The sequence below is a fragment of the Orcinus orca genome, chromosome 12 (assembly GCF_937001465.1).
Source record: "Orcinus orca chromosome 12, mOrcOrc1.1, whole genome shotgun sequence".
NCBI lineage: Eukaryota > Metazoa > Chordata > Mammalia > Artiodactyla > Delphinidae > Orcinus > Orcinus orca.
In genome coordinates this window covers 19,142,698-19,163,032 of record NC_064570.1, presented here as the reverse complement: position 1 = coordinate 19,163,032, position 20,335 = coordinate 19,142,698, and the positions used below count along the sequence as shown (strand labels likewise).

General features: G+C 39.8%; 2 protein-coding genes across 4 annotated transcripts in view; one reads left to right on the top strand and one right to left on the bottom strand.

Annotated features, from left to right (window-relative positions):
* EPM2A (EPM2A glucan phosphatase, laforin) overlaps nt 1–5,025 on the bottom strand; it is a 113,745-nt gene extending 108,720 nt beyond the window's left edge. Inside the window, exon 1 of one of the 3 annotated variants that reach the window (XM_049695385.1) lies at nt 4,323–5,025. In XM_049695385.1, coding sequence (XP_049551342.1) covers nt 4,323–4,623 — 301 coding nt within the window. In that variant the 5' untranslated portion in view covers nt 4,624–5,025. The other 2 variants (XM_004263881.3, XM_049695388.1) reach the window with 2 other exon arrangements.
* The window catches only part of UTRN (utrophin), a 1,623,662-nt gene that overhangs the window by 1,167,027 nt on the left and 436,300 nt on the right, over nt 1–20,335 (top strand). The gene's annotated exons all lie outside the window — the stretch shown is intronic.

Below are 20,335 nucleotides of genomic sequence, written 5' to 3'. Positions count from 1 at the left end.
CAATCCCACTACTGGGCATATACCCAGAGAAAACCATAATTCAAAAAGACACATGCACCCCAATGTTCATTGCAGTACTATTTACAGTAGCCAGGTCATGGAAGCAACCTAAATGCCCACCGGCAGATGAATGAATAAACAAGTTGTGGTACATATATACAATGGAATATTACTCAGCCATAAAAAGGAATGAAATTGAGTCATTTGTTGAGAAGTCATACAGAGTGAAGTAAGTCAGAAAGTGAAAAACAAATATATATTAACGCATGTATGTGGAACCTAGAACAATGGTACAGATGAACTGGTTTGCAGGGCAGAAGTTGAGACACAGATGTAGAGAACAAACATATGGACGCCAAGGGGGGAAAACCATGGTGGGGTGGGGATGGTGGTGTGCTGAATTGGGCGATTGGGATTGACATGTATACACTGATGTGTATAAAATTGATGACTAATAAGAACCTGCAGTATAAAAAACAAACAAAAACAACTAATACTAAATTTTCTTTGGGTTATTTGTATGGAAATATGTTAATATAAATGTTTCAGACATTACATGAAATTTCTAAAAATCTTATATGTTCTGGTATAATGTTATAAGTCCTTATTCTAGTTATTACTTTAAAATATGTATCTCAGAAATAACTAAATTTCCTTGTCAATTGCATTATTATGAACTTTCATCAAATCTTTAACCATGGTCGTTTTGAAGTCTTTTGTCATTTGCAGACAGTTCTGGGTGTACTCTGATGCTTTTGCAAATATATTCCTATAAAAGGGTTTCATCTTCAAGGAATTCATGGAAAAGACTCTGACAAGTACAGGTTTCTGGTAACTGACTATACTGCTGAACTGAATGAATAAGCATTTTCAGAACTCTAATGGAAAACTGATGAATTTATAAAAGTGCTAACAAAAGATCAAGATAAAAAAAATTAATTACATGGGACTGAGTGAACTGATGAGGATGATTATAAGTTTTGTGACTTTCTGTTTGAATAAAAAAAAATCCCACAAAGACTCAGAGGCAAAAAATATACAAATCAATTTTCACTGCAAAGTAAAGGAGCTGTTACAGTGGAGGATTACTGGACTGAATGTCAATATTATGACATAGTGTGAGTGTGTTTCGTGTTTGGTAATTGCAATCATTGTTGCTTTTGTTGTGGCCATCCATTTACAATGTTTGGTGTCAGTTTATTTACCTCTTGTAAAAATAAAATACAGGGTGTGTGTGTGAAAAAAAAAAGTATAAAAAAATACCAAAAAAAAATTATTTGAGGATACAATCCAATGAAATGATTAAGACATTCAAGAAAGTGGAAGATTTGGAATCCTTAACAATGCAACACACATCGGAGTTCAATTAAAAACAACAAAAATAAAAGTCTCAGCTGTGCTCAGAAAGCTATATATTAGTGAAAATTGGAACAAAAATCCCAATCCTTCAAGGAAAAGAATGTTTTCAAAAAGTGAGGAATTTGCATTCATCCAATACTGCATTTAAGCTAGGAAATTTTGAAGATCAACGTGCTGTTTCTGTTTTTAAAAAGTAACTAGAAAGTTTGAAGCAAGGTGTAGAACATGGCCACCCAAATATAAAGTAAAATGAACTCTGGTATCACTTTAAATAAAAATCTGAGCATGATTTACAGTGTAAGAGAAGAGAGCTTTTCCTCCTGGTACACAGGTTTCATGTCACAGAATTATATTTCCAAACTTTTAATGAGTGCAACTGAACTACTTAGTTCCACACTAATTATTTCCTAATCGTAATAGTAACAATAACAAACACTTATTTAACACTTAATATATGTCTTATTCTAAGCTCTTTAGATTTATTAGCCAGTTTAGTCCTTTCAACAACAGCACAGTAAAGTGACTTGCCCAAGGTCACAGACTGGTTGGTGAAGCTATTCTGGCTCTAGAATCCTTGCTCTTAAAAATAGGCTATGCGGGCTTCCCTGGCGCAGTGGTTGAGAGTCCGCCTGCCGATGCAGGGGACGCAGGTTCGTGCCCCAGTCCGGGAAGATCCCACACGCCGCGGAGCGGCTGGGCCCGTGAGCCATGGCCGCTGAGCCTGCGTGTCCGGAGCCTGTGCTCCGCAACTGGAGAGGCCGCAGCAGTGAGAGGCCCGCGTACCGCAAAAAAACAAACAAAAAAAATAGGCTATGCTGCGCCTCGTGATGCTCTTTGTTAACTTACAGTTCTTAGAATCAACCTATCCACCTAAAACAAGAAGGCACAGCAACAATTATAAAACAGAAAACAAATTATATATTAATAGAACTTAATGTAGAAATGATGATTAACCAAAGTAAGGAGAAGGGGAGGAATGTGTAGGTGAGTTATTTTTCTTATCCTTTTACATAGGAGTAACTTTCTATGTAACAGAAGCATAATACAGAAATTTCTATATAATAGAAAGTCAACAATAAACTACATATATATGCAGTATAAAATAATAATATAAAAACCAGCAGGGAGGAGAGAGAGAATGAACTTGAGCTAAATTCCTCATATTTCACAGCAAGTATGATGGTTAATTTAATGGGTATACAGCAGCTGTCAATAGATACTGTCTAATTTTAATTTAAATGTAATATATAACTTGTATGGTAACTCAGAAAATCTAAAAACAGAAAAATTCAAGTTGATATATTAAGAAATAGCAATATAAGCAAATTATTCAGAACTTTGGGAGGAATATCAGAAAAACTAAAAATAGAAAAGGAGAAAGACTGGGGAAAAGGAAGAATCTTTCTTTTTTACCATCCTAATTTTTATTAAAATGATCAGATATTACTTTATTATGAAAAATAATTATATAATACTATTAATAATAGTAATATCCTGTAAAGAAGGGCATATTCTTTACAGGATATTACTATTCTTTGATGAGAGTACCTTTCAGTTCTGGCATCATAATACAAAAGGACAATAAATGTCACCAGACCATGAAACTCAGCGGGGTACAAAAAGAGGAACAAGGAAAAAATATATATATAAACATATTACAGAACACTCATGCTCTTTGCAGATTCTTTGATTCCACATCATTATGGGCTAAGTGGCCCATTTTTGTCATATAAACTTCCACAGAGACATTTCATCCCCTTTAGACAACTACTGAGCCACACATACTCCAATCCCCAACTTTGCACATTTCATTTAAAGAAAGGACTGTCTAAATTCACACATCGCGGGCAGGATTCTACACTGGCATAAAGTTTTCAGGGAATAATTTGGTAGTCCTTACTGGAATGTAAAATATGGCCACGCTTTGACCTAACAGTTTCACTTCTCAGAATCTACCATACAGGAACATTCCCAAATGCTCAAAGATAACTTTATACACAGACTTCCAATTAAGCTATTACTGTTTATAACAGAGGAAAACAGAAAACAACCTAAATGCACATTGGTAAATGCAGAATATTTCGTTGCCATTTTAAAAATGAAATATACATTTATACGAGTGGCACTAAAAGGTATCCGCAACCTTTACAGAGCAAGAAAAAGCAGGATACAGAATAATATATTAACCAATTTATGTGTGAGATAGATACATGTCATATATTGGTCGGTGTGCAGTGGACTTAGGGTGTGTGGAGGACACAAGTTTTTACTTTGTACATTTTTTGCTTTTGTTTTTGATTTTTTACAGCCAGCATGTATTGTTTTTATATTTTAAGAAATCAGAGCATATCTCAACTGTCATATATTCGGGGCTTTAAAAAAAATCAAGAGAAACGCTCAACGTTTTTCCAGTAGTTCATTCTCAAATCGAAAAGAAGAAAAAAATAGTACACTAGAGATAGCACGTTGCAGTTTAGGATTAGCGAAAAGGGTAGCTTCACTGGTTGGGTCATTTTTTAGTGAATCGGGGCAAGAAAATGAGGGCACAAAAACAGTCAAGGCAGAGTTGAGGAGCGAACCCAGGAGCGGCGGGGGACCTGGCAGCCCGGGAACCCGCGCAGGGAGGACGCGGAGGGCGAGGGGGACCGAGGCCCGAACCGGGTCCTGTGTTTGTGGGAAAGAGGTCGGAGGAGCAAAGACCGAAGGGGCGGGAGGACAGAAACCCGGCCTCCATCTAGCGAACCTGTCGGGTGCGGGAGGCGCGGCTGGGGCGACAGCTGGGCGGACAGAGAAGGGTCAGCCCAGGGCGCCCGGGGAGTTCAGACAGCTTGTGAAGCCCGAGCGCCGGGCAAAGCGCCCGGGAAGTCGCGGCGGGGACTGTGGGGCCCGCCCCAGACCGAGACCGAGGCCGAGGCCAAGGCCAAGGCCGAGGCCGGGATGCAGGCCGGCGCAGCTCCCAGTACCTTCCCAGGAGACCTCTCCTCCCGGCTCGCGCTTCAGGAACTTGTACCAGAACGTGTCCACGCGGCCCGGCTCCGCCCCATCCTGCGCCACCTCCTCGGCCGCCAGCTCCACCTCCCCGAGCCACAGGCCCGGTTCCTGCAGCGCCAGTGTCCCAGCGCCCGCTGCCGTGCCCGCCGGCTTCAGGCGCACCGCCCCGCGCGGCTCCCAGCGCCCCAGCTCAGGCCGAGACCCCACGACCAGCAGCTCCGGCCCGGCCCCGGCCACCGCGGGCGGCACCACCACCCCGAAGCGGAACCGCATGGCAGCGGGCGGCGCGGCTCCCGGGCTCCAGTCTCCCTGCGACCGGCGGACGCGACCCGAGCGCCAGGCGGCAGCGGCGATTGGGCGGCGGCGCGCGAGGCCTGGACGCGCGAGGCGCGGACGCTGGCAGGGACACGTGCGATGCTGCACCTTTTTGGGGCTGCATCACGCGGCCCAGGAGCCCGAGGATGATCCAGGCCGGGGCCTTTGGCCGCGGGAAGTGGTCAGCTGGGGCCACCACCCGTCTCTCCCGGAGAAAGAGCTTGGCCCCTGCCCGCTGCCTCTTCCAGCGGCTCCGCGGACGTCTGGGGACGCATCGGAAGCAAGGAAAAGGGGTTAAGAAAGGAAATAAAACATCTCATAAGCCCCGAGATTTTCCAGTAATCTTTCTAAAAACCTCGAAATTATTTTTGTGAGGGTCGTAGGAAGAAGAGAATGGCATATAGAAAGCAGCCTCCACAATAGTGAAGTTGGGGAAAGATCCTGCAGCGGTGTCTGGAGAGCTCCGGATCTTCAACAGGTCACTTACACTCTCTGGGCCTCAGGTTCTTACCTGTAAACTGAGGGTATAAAATAATGATCTTTAAAGACCCTGCCGGCTCTAAAGTTTTTCTGATTAGTGGAAGAGGCGCCATTCAGAGCCCAGAGCTCGTGCAAAAACACTGAATACTTTTCCCTTGCCTAGACCAATTTGATGCCTGAAATGACACATGATCACTTTCTTTTTTCGAAAGAGTGTTATAATACTTTAGTACGTATAAAAATGGGTTTAAAGTAAATATTTTCAAGCCTTTCCAAGGTAAAACAAAACCCAAAAACGGTAATTCTATGACTGTAAATATATGACTGACAATTTTTAAATGGCATAAAATAAAGCTTTTTGCTTTGAATTTGCTTTCAGTAAAAGTCAGTAATATTTTTTCAACTTAAAACATCATTCTGTGTCCAGAAACACAGGCTTATAGTTATTTGATCAAAAGAAAACTGTTAGGGGTAGGGCGTGGAGGAGGGGGGCTTTAATTTTGGTCACTACCTTAAGAAAACCACCTGTCCTGTTTACATAATCTGTTACTTTTTGATTCTTTATTAAAATTGTTCTCGTGGTCTTAACATTTCTATATTCATCAGCACTTAACATAGCAATCTTATGTGAACTAAAGACACACAAAGACACGTCTTTACCAGTATTTGAAAGCTTGTGAATAGTGGGGGGAAAGTCAAAAAATTTCAGACATTCAGAATATCATAAGTAGAACAGAAAGAAGTACAAAAATGTAAACCATACAAACTCAGTCTCTCTGTGGAACAATTAGTAAACTATTAATACATTTCACTTTTAAATATCGATATTCCACTCAGTGTTTGGTTAGTTGCTAAGCTTAGGGATAAACACAAAGAAAAATGTGAAGACAGCAGGGCTGGCCAAATACGGCTGATTCAGTAGCAAAGCAGACATTAAATCACAGTGACAAGTGAGTCCGTTTATTCAAATTGCTGCTACAAAATATTCTTAATTTTAGGAAAATAAGAGTCATTTGGCCATGCAAGGACCCTGGAAGCTGACAGTTCAGAACTTTCTTGTGTTCTGCCATGCTGCTGTGTTGTGTACTTTCCAAATGGCATTATTCCCATCAGCTCTTCCAAAGGGAATACTGCCCATTCTGTAGATGAAACAATGATAAAAAAGAAAACAATATATTTTTCAATAGACATTATTTCCTTTTCTCCTCTCTCCTCGTAAAGAAGTTGCGTAATTTTAACAGTTGGAAGCACCCTTTTAAGCCCGTAAATAAAATTTATAACAGCTTATTTTATGGCATGCATGGATTTAAATATAGTACGAATGTGACGGCTACATTGCGCCCCAAGTAAAATGCAATTGGAAAGAAATACCAAAGTATAAAAATACATATTTTAAAGTCTCAATCATACTTTGACTGTCAATCATTTTAATTTATTAACTATGATAGTTATAATAGTTATGGAGCCCTTTTTATGTGCCAGATACATGGTTTTCATATTCATATTATCTCATTTAATTCTCTCACCAATCCTATGAGATAACTGCAATTGTTATCCCTATTTTTATATGCGAGAAAACAAGCAAGGAAGGTCCAGTAAACAACCCACAGCAAGGAAGGGGCAGAGCCAGATGCTAAAAAACACCCATTCATCTTATAGTTAAAGATAAGATAAGATAATATAACATAATATTTGATTTCTGATAAGTAAATCATTTACAGAATGCATTTAAATCCCAGCATATTTAAATAAGTTATTCTCCATTAATTCTTAATAAAGAAATGAACTTTCTGTAAATATTTCCTGGGACTAAATTCATGCTTAGGAATGATGGAATAGAAGAATCATAAGTGGCAGTCTAAACTGATCAATGAGATCTGTAAAGACATAAATATCTTGGTATCTAAAGTGGATTTGACCTCAGGTTCTAGAAAATGGTCATTTTTATGGCTTAATATGCCTATCTTGTTGGCAGTAGTAACACAAATTTAAGAAGGCAAGGTGAAAAAATTTACCAATTATTAAGCTGTGTTATTCCCAACTCGTTTTCCTTGTTGAGTTCTCCATGTAAGATTTCTTTTACATTTCAATGACTCGGGATATTTATTAAAAGAGATTAGTTATGAAATCCATTTGGGGTCAGATTCTTGATGCTATAATGACAAGCTGAATTTAGAACAAGAATTAGCCCAGCAGAGTAACATAATTCTGATAATAATTTTTAAAAGACCAAACTAATTTGTTGTCATTGAATTTCATTTCTATAGTGCTATCTTATATATAACTACAATGTATCTTAAAGAATGGGTGATAAGTTCAAATTTAGAGTTTCAGGATCCAATTCAAATGCAAATTCTTTCAAAGTCCCCCCCCCCCCCCAACCTGGGAAAGCTCTTACTTGGATCTCTGGTAATTTATGATTTCTGAAGCAATCTTTCACTAGTCAGTGAGTTATCATGTCTTTCCTTATAATATTGTGTATGTATTCACACACTCACTGATGTAAAACATATTTCAACTAAGTAGTTTAGGAACCATTATAAGTATTAGTTTATTACTTGTCAGAGCATACTGAGTTAAATGTGTCACATATACTATTTCCAATTTCATAGCTTAAAAAATAATAATAAAAGCAAAACCAGACAAAACATTCCAGGGAGAATTTGAATACAGCTTAGAGATGTTTGCATGTTGCAACTGACTTTTTTCTGGCTTGGAAAATTGTAGGTTAGGCTACTTGAAATCCCTTTGAGGATCTGGAGCAATAGAAGGGTTTGAGCTATACCAAGGCTTTGTTCAAAAATCCCACAACATTTCTCAACTATTTAAAAAATCCATGTCCCTTTTTGGTATATATAAAAATCTTCTTGGGGCTTCCCTGGTGGCGCAGTGGTTGAGAGTCCGCCTGCCGATGCAGGGCACACGGGTTCATGCCCCGGTCCGGGAAGATCCCACATGCCGCGGAGCGGCTGGGCCTGTGGGCCATGGCCGCTGAGCCTGCGCGTCCGGAGCCTGTGCTCCGCAACGGGAGAGGCCACAGCAGTGAGAGGTCCACGTACCGCAAAAAAAAAAAAAAATCTTCTATCTCCAGGAGATTCCAATAATTCGACTTCCCACCCCACACAGTCATAAGGAAGTACTGCATTTTCAGTGCATCAGCAACAGCCAGTTTTGTCATGCATATTTCTCTGTAATTTATATGATCAAAAATATTAATTGTTAGAAATGCTCCAAGTATAAAATTACAATGAAATGTATGCCTTTTCCAATGACATTGACTCTGCCCCTCCCCTCAAACATCCCTCCCTCACACATCCCTTCCCACTATCCGCATTGTAAAACCCACCTCCCTACACTTCTCAGTTGGAAACCTCTACGCAACAGGTCAGTCGAGCCTGGGTTCTGTTAGGCAATGACCTCAGCTGACTTTTCCTAGGGAAAGTAGTGGGCCAAGCCAGGTGCCCAGACCTTGAGGTTAGAGACACCAGCTTAGAGCGTCCTTCAGTGGTAAAAAGATCCTCCTAGGTCTGGGGTAACTTGAATGGCAGGCTCATTAACACCTTTCTCAAGGAGGGTAGAGGGCCTGATAATTCAACCCTTGGGAATAAAAGAGTCATGGCTGGAAGGGACGATCTGAAACTCCCAAGGGAACTTTCAAAGAGTTTGAGAAAAAGGAAGGAGGTTAGCTGGAAGCAGAGCTGACTTATTTATCCTTAAATGGAGAATGGAGACTAAAGTGGAGGAGGTGGGCAATTGTTAGTGGGGAGGCAGGCCAGGAGGCAAAGCTGAAAGTACTTTTTAAGAATTTGAGAACACTGTAATTGACCCTTTGCTTATTTTTCCTCACCATTGTATGTGTTTGCATTAAGAATAAAAGTACTTTAAACATGAAACCATTTAGGGTGCCTATTTCTAAGATTGGGAGAGGAAGGAAGGCAGAAAGTTGTTTAGAAGACATTCCTTTGCTACATCATCAGCTGGACAAAGACCAGGATCCCGGAGAGGAAAGTAAGCATTGGTGGGAGCTATAAAGTAGAAGCCTGAGGTGAAACCCCATCGGCCTTCAAGAGGAAAGAAAGGATAAAGCAGGATCTGAGTAAATGCTCTGGGCCTTCCCCAAATCTCTAGTTCTTACTAGGACCTCAGGAGCTCCCTGGAAATGCAGAAATAAGTTAGAAGGAGGGGGTGTCCTCGTATTTTAATCAATGGAACAAGCCACTTTTTAAAAGATATATACTTGTCCAAGCATGCATTATGGACATTGTCCAAGTATAATTTTCCAGAGTGAATCTCTTGCAAATTAAGGAGGGAACCAGCAGGATGGTAAAGATGGTTCAAAAAGAATTCAAGATGCAATGTATATAGACACTGAAAGACTGCTAGAAGTTTACTAGGTTAAACACAAAATTGATTAATTTCCCACGAGGCAATAAAAATGTGACTTTTGGGTTTATCTATTCTACCACACAGAAATCACTTGCGTCTTTAACAGATAAACATTTACAAAATTTAATATATAACTTTGGGAGTAGGGCCCTAATCAATGGTAAACAGTAACATAAATCAAGACATGAAGAATCTCATAAAAAGCTGAATAATTCTTGAATGCATCTGGTGGACACTGCTCCAGACTGCCCGACATGTAGTCAATCTTGCATCTTACCTCTAAGTTTTGAATACTTTTTATTAGCAATATATAATAATAATAATAACTTCTCATTTATTGAGCGCCCATCTACCATGAGGTAGGCACTGCGCTGGGTGTCTAACATACCTTATTTAACCCTCTCCATATTTCCATGACATAGTTATGATCTCTGTTTTACAGAAGAAGGATGAAAGTTTCTGAAACATTAACTGATTTGCCTCAGGTCATACAGCTAATAAACGACAGAGCCAGGAACTCTACCCAGGAATGTCTCTCTAGCCAGGGACTCAGCATATGGTTGTGCAGCTAAGATACTGCACGGAAGCACTGGGCTAGAGGGATCAGTGGGGGCTGAAACATAGCAGATGCTCTGCTTGCAAAGCCTTTTCCTCTGGGTGCTTTTTCCTTCCCATAAAATACCTGCTCCTTGGTAAGCCTAGTGCCACAGGGTAAATCTGTAGAAAGCCATGGGGGCTGAGAGTGCCCAGGGGTGACATATGTCACTACTTCCTTCTCCCAGAGGGAAATACTCCCAGTTCCCACAAAGGTATATACAAGCTAAAGCCCTGATTCCAAAAGTTTAAAAAAACAAACAACCCAATTAAAAAACGGGCAGAAGAACTGAACAGTCATTTTTCTAAAGAGGAAATGCAGACGGCCAACAGACACATGAAAAGATGCTCAACATTGCTAATCATCAGGGAAATGCAAATCGAAACCACAATGAGATATTACCCCACACCTGTCAGAATGGTTATCATCAAAAAGAACACAAGTATCTTGTATTGGCGAGAGTATGGAGAAAAGGGAACTCTCGTACACTGTTGGTGAGAATGTAAGTTGGAAAACAGTATGGTGGTTTCTCAAAAACCTAAAAATAGAGCTACCATATGATCCAGCAATTCCGCTCCTGAATATATATCCGAAAAAAAAAAAACACTAATTCGAAAAGATACATGCACTCCAATGTTCATAATGGCATTATTTATAATTGCCAAGATATAGAGACAACCTAAGTGTCCATCAACAGATGAATGGATAAAGAAGATGTTTATACACACACACACACACACACACACACACACACACACACACAGTGGAATACTATTCAGCCATAGAAAAGAATGAGATTTTTGCCATTTGTAGCAACATGGATGGACTTCGAGGGCCTTGTGCTAAGTGAAATAAGTCAGACAGAGAAAGACAAATAACATATGATAACATATGATATCACATATATGTGGAATCTAAAAAACACAACAAACTAGTGAATATAACAAAAAAGAAGCAGACTCACAGATATAGAGAGGAAATTAGTGGTTACCAATGGAGAAAGGGAAGTGGGGGACAATATAGAGGTAGGGGTTTAAGCGGTACAAACTATTAGGTATAAAGCAAGCTACAAGGATATATTGTACACATGGGAAATATAGCCATATTTTCTAACAACTATAAATGCAGTATAACCTTTAAAAATTGTGAATCACTATATTGTACACCTGTAACTTATATAATATGTATATCAACTATAACTTCACTTCAATTTTAAAAAGTAGCCAAAAAAACAAGAACAAAAATAAAGGCAGACCAGACAGTCTGCCACATAATATTGTCATAGACACAGTACCACAGTGCAAAGTTTGTGTAAGAAGGAGGGAGGGGAAGGGGACAAGAAAAAAAATGTAACAAAAAATTAATGACAAGAAAAGGGAACCCTAATACACTGTTGGTGGCAATGTAAAGTGACACAGCCACTATGGAGAACAGTGTGGAAGCTCCTTAAAAAACTAAAAATACAACTACCATATGACCCAGGAATCTCACTACTGGGCATATACCCTGAGAAAACCATAATTCATAAAAACACATGCACCTCAATATTCATAGCAGCACTATTTACAATAGCCGGGTCATGGAAGCAACATAAATGTCCATTGACAGTGGAATGGATAAAGTAGATGTGGTACATATATACAATGGAATATTACTCAGCCATAAAAAGGAATGAAATTGTGTCATTTGTAGAGACGTGGAAGGACCTAGAGAGTGTCATACAGAGTGATGTAAGTCAGAAACAGAAAAGCAAATATCGTATACTATAATACATATACGTGGAATCTAGAAAAATGGTTTAGATGATCTTAGTTGCAAAGAAGAAATAGAGACACAGACCTAGAGAACAAATGTATGGACACCAAGGGGAAAAGGGGTGGGGTGGGAAGAATTGGGAGGCTGGGACTGACACATATACATTATTGATACTATGTATAAAATGGACAACTGATGGGAACATGCTGTGTAGCACAGGGGACTCACCTAATGCACTGTGGTAACCTAAATGAGGGAAGTCCAAAAGGGAGGGGGTATCTGTATGTGTATGGAGGTTTCACTTTTTTGTGCAGTGGAGGCTAACACAAACTTGTAAAGCAACCATACCCCAATAAAAATTAATTAGAAAAAATTAATGACAACTGTATAGACACAGTTTAGTAAATCTCAATATTTTTACTCATTAACACAGATCCTTAGCAAAATTACAGCTATAAGCAGATTATATATAACAGCCTGGACAAATACAGATGTATCTAACTAAATGTAGAACAGTAGCCTAGACTTTATACACATGCGCTGTGATGAGATTGCCTGGCTGTAGGGGTCTGCCATGTGGCGGCTTCCGCTCCCTCTGCTAAGACCTAGTTCTGCAAGAACTTCACAGGAAACTTCACAGCCGTTCTGTAGCTCTGGGAACTCTGAGAGATGAGTGAAACAGGAAACAAAAATTCTACTGCTTCCTTCCTTAAAAGGAGGCCAGAGAAGGCTATGATGAGGGAAACAGTTTACTGAACCCGACTGAGCACATTTCACTTCAATTTATAAATATTACCAGATGGAGGGAGGCTCTAGTCTCTAGGCCACTGCACAAAAAAGAACTTGCAGAATGTACCAAAAAAAAAGCAAGTAAACTATTATACCAGCTTATATTGCACATTTAAGTCATCTGAGTTTTGAACCCCTGCTTTTCAAAGGAAAACACACATAAACCTGGTTCCTAAAAATCTAGAAGAGCAGAATTTTTTCCCTTCAGCATACACAAAGGTACTGATTTGCACTTTGCAATGGTGGATAGGAAAAAAGACCTTTTCAGATTTTTTCAAATCCTTCCAAAAGAGGCAACTAATTCACATCAGACAATCAATATAAAAATAATGTTGAAGTAGACAGCATTGGATTAGGTGACTTGGACCTCACAAATATAAGATGTGATCCTTGCCCTCAAGGAGTTTCTGGTGCTGTTGTTAGAGATAAATACACATGAAAAGTTGAGTTACATCACAGATATTCATTTTTTTCAATATAAAGATACTAAATTACTTGTCACAGAGCAATGACTGACAACTAGAAACAGGAATCATAAAGGTCAGAACAGGATTGAAGCACGAAGGACCTGGATGGTTTGGTCCTTGGAAGCATAAAGGTCATAAAGGACCCTGGAAGCAGAACGTGGGAGAGACAATAAACAAGAGATGAAGGTGAGGGGACACGGATATCCCAAGTCAGAGAAATGCATCCACAAAAGCAGAGGCAGAAAACCTCAAAACATGTTTAAGGTAAAGTCATTTTAGAGGAGCAAAGGATAAGGATCCCAAAAATCATTTTTCTCAGATAATTATATAACAAACATGTATTTTGCCTTGGTTACATTTTAGAGAAATCATGCGCTTTAACTCATATGTTCCACATTTTACAATTTGTCATAAAAAATAATGGATAAAGAGACAAGCATGTTATAGTAGTTCTATAAGGAAGAAAGGGAAAATAAAAAAGAAAAAATATTTTGGGTGTTTCATGTCCATAGAGAGAATATCAAACTTATTAAAATCAAGAGGTGAGGCATTTCACATACCTTAGTTCAATATGAAGATGAGTTCATTTATGCTATTTCCTAACAGCAGAAATGAGTAAATTGCAAACTGTTATACTTTGCTCATTGCCTCCTTCAGTGAGTATGTGAGTGCATCACCCACAAGCTTATCAGACTAACAGTATTAATCATGGCAAGGCTAAGATACATTTAATAATCTCATTTAGTTATCAAAGTTTTTGAAGTATTAGGTTAGGTACACGAGATTGCTTTTTAAAGTAAATGTCTTTGGGATGCAGTAACATTCTTTTTAGAAAGTGTGATTTATTATCACTTTGAGGGAAGGATCAATTTTCCAGTCTTTAATTTTCAATAAATGTCCAGCTCTGACATAGTCACTGCCCTGCCACTAAATTCATCAGAAAAAAAATTCTGTGGTTTAATTAAGTTTGTATGTCCCAGGTAGAGTAGCAATTGATTCTATAATTCAATTTAGAAATTCCTCCATAGAATAAATGAAAACATAATTTGTTTCACCAGATTAATGGCTTTAATATTCAGTCAGTTTAATATAGTTAGTTTACCACCTTGCCCCTAGTTAGAAAATTCAAAGAACTGTTATATTTGGAACTGCAGATTTTTAAGAGCCGTCTGGACCTCCATGTTCCAGCCTCTTTGTTTCATATACGAGCAAACTGAAGTTCTTATAAAACCAATTTTTAAAGTTTCCATTCATTTGTTTTCACCTATAGATCTAGATTCCTAAAACATGAAGGATTATCTGAGAGACCCACTTCCTCTTATTTCCATGCTTTTCATTCTCACTCCCTTTCCAGAAGGACTAACTATGTGGTAACCTCATGTCAATGATACATCCGCTGGAACATACCCAATCCATGATTGATAATAATGTATTCATTATGTTGTGCAAGCATCACCAAAATCTTAAGTCCAGAACTTTTCATCAATCCAAAAAGAACCCCCATACGTATTCATAATCAATTTCCCTCTTCCTCCATCTTCTGGCAATTCCTATTCAACTTCTGTCTCCATGGATTTGCCTGTTCTGGAAACTTCACACGATTGGAATCATCTTAAGGGTTCCACTCTTGTCTCTGAGATGTCTTTACAAGCCACTGATATCCAACCTACAAACTTTGATGCTGATACTTTCTTTTTTCACTGAACTTATAGTTGCATTGTTTTCTCTCACCTGAATCACATGCCCATCTTTTGTTTAAAGCAGTAGGTAGTTTTTGAAATTTGAAGTTTGATACCTTAGTGATAGTTGTTCACATCAGCCTGTACCTGTTCTAAATATTGTATAATTATTTGAAGGGGTATGGCATCTCTCTTGCCTTTAGTTGCATCACCTGGCATGTGATAAACAAGCCTTTTGCATGTATCTTGGTAACAAAACAACTCTGCTTCACCTACTTGTGGCAATCGTCATCAGGTTCCATAAAGCACTTGGATGTTGCTTTGCATGAAAATAGGGAATTGTGATCTTTCCACTAATGATAAATACTCGTTTCAATAGTATAAAATTTACATTTTGCTGATTCCTTGCCTATTTTGTACACAAGAAGTTTTCAGATTCTAGACTGGGTCATACTGTAATCTTTTTGAAGATGTTTTGAAGGGCAAACTCAAACATGTGTAGTAACAACCAAGCACACAGTTCAAATGAAGTGGCAACAATATGAAGGGCTATGATTAATTCGCCACAGTGATTGCCCCAAGGCAGAGGTCAGCAGACTTCTTCTGTAAAGGGCCAGATAGTAAATATTTTAGGCTTCATGGGCTATATGGTTTCTGTCGCAGCTATTCAACTTGTAGCACAAACACAGCCATGGTCAATATGTAGAGATAATGAGCATGGTTGTGCTCCAATAAAGCTTTATTACGAAAACAGGTGCAGGGTATTGATTGAAGGAATGGGCACATGATCTAAGCTGGTCCAATAAGATTTCTTCCCCAAGTGGAAAAGGAAAGTTCTTTAAATATCAGACTCTAAGACTAAAACTGAGAGCTACTTGTATCAAAGCTTCTAGCCTCATGAGGACAATTAGTCCGAGAGAATGGAGCTAACGCACTAAGAGAAACAAAGACAAGAGACAGAATCATCTCAGTATTCAAGGCTGTAAATCCACTTTTTCCTGAGGTCAACACTTCCCCTGCCTTCTGTGCTTTGGTTATATGTACCTACCTAGTCACTTTTTTTTTTTTTTTTTTTGCGGTACGCGGGCCTCTCACTGCTGTGGCCCCTCCCATTGCGGAGCACAGGCTCCGGACGCGCAGGCTCAGCGGCCATGGCTCTCGGGCCCAGCCGCTCCGCGGCATGTGGGATCTTCCCGGACCGGGTCACGAACCCGTGTCCCCTGCATCGGCAGGCGGACTCTCAACCACTGCGCCACCAGGGAAGCCCTCACTTTTTAGGCATAAGCTGATTCAACTTGTTTTCTTATGCTTATGATCCCTGGCTATGCAATCTTATTTAAGTTCCCAAACTCTGTCTCACTTTCTTCACTAATAAAATGGGAATAAAAATGAACCTGCTTCACTGGGTTGATGAGGAAATCAAATGAGATATCATATACAGGAAAGGGCTTAGAACAATGCTTGGCAGGTAATAAACCCTATGCAAATATTATCATCATTATCGTCATTACCATTGTTAAGAATTTGGTTCCTCGCAAAAATATAACATAAATCTAGAATGTTACATTTTCATTAAAATACAGAACAGTTAGTTCACACAGGCAAAACTCCTTGGCAAATCTAGCTTATTAATTTTCCCTTCGTAATAAGGGTTGTGATGGCAGAGGAAGGAAAGAACTGTCAATAATATGGATTTTAAGGCTGATATTTTCAGAATTCAGGAATACATGGGCCATAAGAATAGGAAAGTGAAGTCTATGTTTAAAATGCAAGGGCTTAAAAGTCAGATTGCTTTATTTCTTAGCTAAGTTACACAGATCACCTAGCTGGCATATGTTCACTAGTAAATTGGATATCCAATAATATGTCCCCATTAACCTTTTTTTTTTAACATCTTTATTGGAGTATAATTGCTTTACAATGGTGTGTTAGTTTCTGCTTTATAACAAAGTAAATCAGCTATACATATACATATATCCCCATATCTCCTCCCTCTTGTGTCTCCCTCCCACCCTCCCTATCCCACCCCTCTAGGTGGTCACAAAGCACGGAGCTGATCTCCCTGTGCTATGTGGCTGCTTCCCACTAGCTATCTATTTCACATCTGGTAGTGTATATATGTCCATGCCACTCTCACTTCATCCCAGCTTACCCTTCCCCCTCCCCGTGTCCTCAAGTCCACTCTCTACGTCTGCATCTTTATTCCTGTCCTGCCCTTAGGTTCTTCCCATTAATCTTTAAAACATATTAATGTTTCAGCAGTTTGAGATGCCAAGGAGAAAACTACCTGTGCAAATCCAGACTAGTCTTAGAACTAGTTAAATAATTCCTATCTATTAAAGAACATTGAAAACTTTCATTTGGTGATAATCATTTCCTTATTTCTCTTTATAGTTTTATTTCCTACATACACATCCATATTATAGTGTGGCAGAGGTTACTAGTATCCCACTCATATCCCCTAGCAATTACTAGGGTTAAGTCTCAAGCCCTATCATTTCATGATAGGAAATGAACTATTCTTATATGAGAGGAAACAATTTATCAAATGTGCTACATGGCCTAATACATACAGGCAGAAATTGAGAGGATATGCCTGAAAATGAGGGGGTGGAATATAAGCTGGATATAGTATTGGCTTATTAATTTGAAGGCCCTCTCCTGTGATTCAGGATGTACCATATTTAGCAAGGTCTCAAGAGGTCAGTCCCAGTACATTGTTGGAATGGCTCCTTCAAATTTGGGGAAAAAGATGGTACATAGTGAATGATGTGAATGTCAAAATTGCTTTGGCAGAGAGAGTATTGAGGAAGGGATCAGAGAACTTAACGGGGTGAGCAGGCTAGACTAAATATTTAGAATATAGGGTAAGAGAAGCCACCAGCTGACCACGCTCCTTGGGGGTGCCCAGAGGATATCCTTTTACTAAAGCAATAAGGAATGCACTACTAAGGGAAGCATCAGTATTTGAGAATTTCTGTGGCAGCTCTTCTTTGAAGCCAGGGCTAATGGTGGAAGACACTGCTTTGGGACTGAGCTTTTCATTGTCAGTGAGAAAAATAAGAATCTGGAAGAGAAAATGGCAGGTGGCAGGCAGGCCATTGACATCAGAAGGGAAGTGGATATATCATCAGTTGAAGGGGAGACATGTCCCCTCAAGGAAGGACTTTTCAGTGCCTCAGCAAGTACTTACATAGTGATTTCCAAATCCTTCCACCAAAGGGCCATACACAAGTACACTGCAGAAAAGAAAATACCTATATCTTTTAAGAGCTCTTAGCTATTGGATCTGACTTGAAACTGTCAGGAAGCCAAAATATCATGGATATCCAATCAGAAAGGTGGCATTCAGAGATCTGTTGACAATTGGAGTCCTGGTCCATGTCCATTTCACAATGAGTCCAATGGGTCCATGAAATCATCCGTGGTCATTTCCCCAGTCCTTGAGTGTATAATTGGAAGGGATGTACTTAGTAACTGGTAGAACTGGTTAAACTTAAATTGGCTCCGTAACTGTGGAGTGCCATAGTTAATTTTATGTGTCAACTTGACTAACCACGGGGTGCCCAGATTAAACATTATTTCTGGGTGTGTCTGTGATGGTGTTTCCAGATGAGATTAGCATTTGAATTAGTGGAATCAGTAAAGTAGATTGCCCTCCCCAGTATGCGCGGTATCATCCCGTAGAGGGAGGGCCTGAACAGAACAAAAGTGGAGGAAGGAGGAATTCTCTCCTTCCTGCCTGGATGCTTGAGCTGAGACATAAACCTCCTGCCCTCGTGGTCCTTGTTCTCAGGTCTTCAAACTCAGGCTAAATCACACCACTGTCATTCCTGGGTCTCCAGCTTGCAGATGGTAGATTGTGGGACTTCTCAACCTCCATAATTATGTGAGCCAATTCCTTATAATAAATCTCTTCCTCTCTCTATATATATCCTATTGCTTCTGTTTCTCTGGAGAAACTTAACTAATAAGTGGAGTAAAATCATAATTGTATAAAAGTTCGTAGAAAATTATGTATGTCCTTGAATGCCTTCACTTCAGGCAAGACAGACTCTTCTATTTTTCTTTTTCTTTTCTTTTTTTTTTTTTTGCGGTACGCGGGCCTCTCACTGCTGTGGCCTCTCCCGTTGCGGAGCACAGGCTCCAGACGCGCAGGCTCAGCGGCCATGGCTCACGGGCCCAGCCGCTCCGCGGCATGCGGGATCCTCCCGGACCGGGGCACGAACCCGCGTCCCCTGCATCGGCAGGCGGACTCTCAACCACCGTGCCACCAGGGAAGCCCAAGCCAGACTCTTATCCTGGATGAATGGGAGAGATTAGTGTCTCCCTCAAAAATGTAAAGGATGCAGGGACACGACTCCATCATATCTCCATTTAATTCACTAATCTGGCCTTTGAAAAAATCATATGGATCATGATGGATGATGGCAGAATACATCACAGCCTTCCCGGAACTATGATAACTCTCCCGATCTCGAGCACAGCATAGTTCAAGGGTACCTCAGTCATCTGGACTTTTCTCAGAACCCCACTGTATCTGATAGTAAAATAATTGGAACTGAGGATCAAAAAGTTGTAACACTCTGGATGCCTTTGCAAGGCAAAATGCACACCAGAGGGTTGGAAATAATTCTTTCAAAGATTCAGAGGTCCGCAATGCCAAAAGAGTGTTTTCAGATTCAGTAGTCTGAGATATGCCAGCATATCCCCTTGGAAGTAAAGAATTGCACCTTGCAACTCCTACAACTAAGAAGGCGGCACAGACTTTCGTAAGCCTCTTTGAATTTTGGAGAATACATACCACACGAGAATGTTGCCTCAACCCATTCACTGGGTAACTTGGAAGATTACCAGTTGCAGTTGAGCCAGAACAAAAAAGGTCTCTGCAGCAGTTCCAGCATATGGTACAAGTGACAATGCCTTTTGTAACATAGGTCCCATCTGATCCCATCAAACTAGAGATGTCCGAGGTAGACAGCAATGCTGTGTGGCATCTCGGCAAACCCTGGAGCACTTCCCCAACAAAAATTAACAGGAAAAGGTGCATAAATATCTTAGCTTTGCCCCTAAAATAAGTTAATTCTGGTGTTTTTTCACTGGCTCCCTTGAGTTCCCTAATGGGACAACGCTCTAGTCATCCATAGTGGTAGCTGGCTTGAAAAACACCATATATTGTCTGCTTCCACTTCTTGTCTATTTATTTCTCCACTTCTACTGCTATTTTTCTTTCCTTCCCAAATAAACTATTGGATTGACCCATAGTTGCCATTTTTGCAGGTCAAAAAATGAATATCACTAGTTTCATACATTTCAACCTAATATTCGAGCTTGAATCCTTGATTTAGGATCTGCTTTTGGGGACACTCACACTAAAAAATTGTTTCACCTATTTTTTGAATTTTGTGTAAATGAAACCATACTGCATACACTCTTCTGTAACTTAAGTCTTTTGCTCAACATTATGTTTTTGAAATACATTCATATTGGGGCATGGAAGTTCAATTAATTTTGTTTAT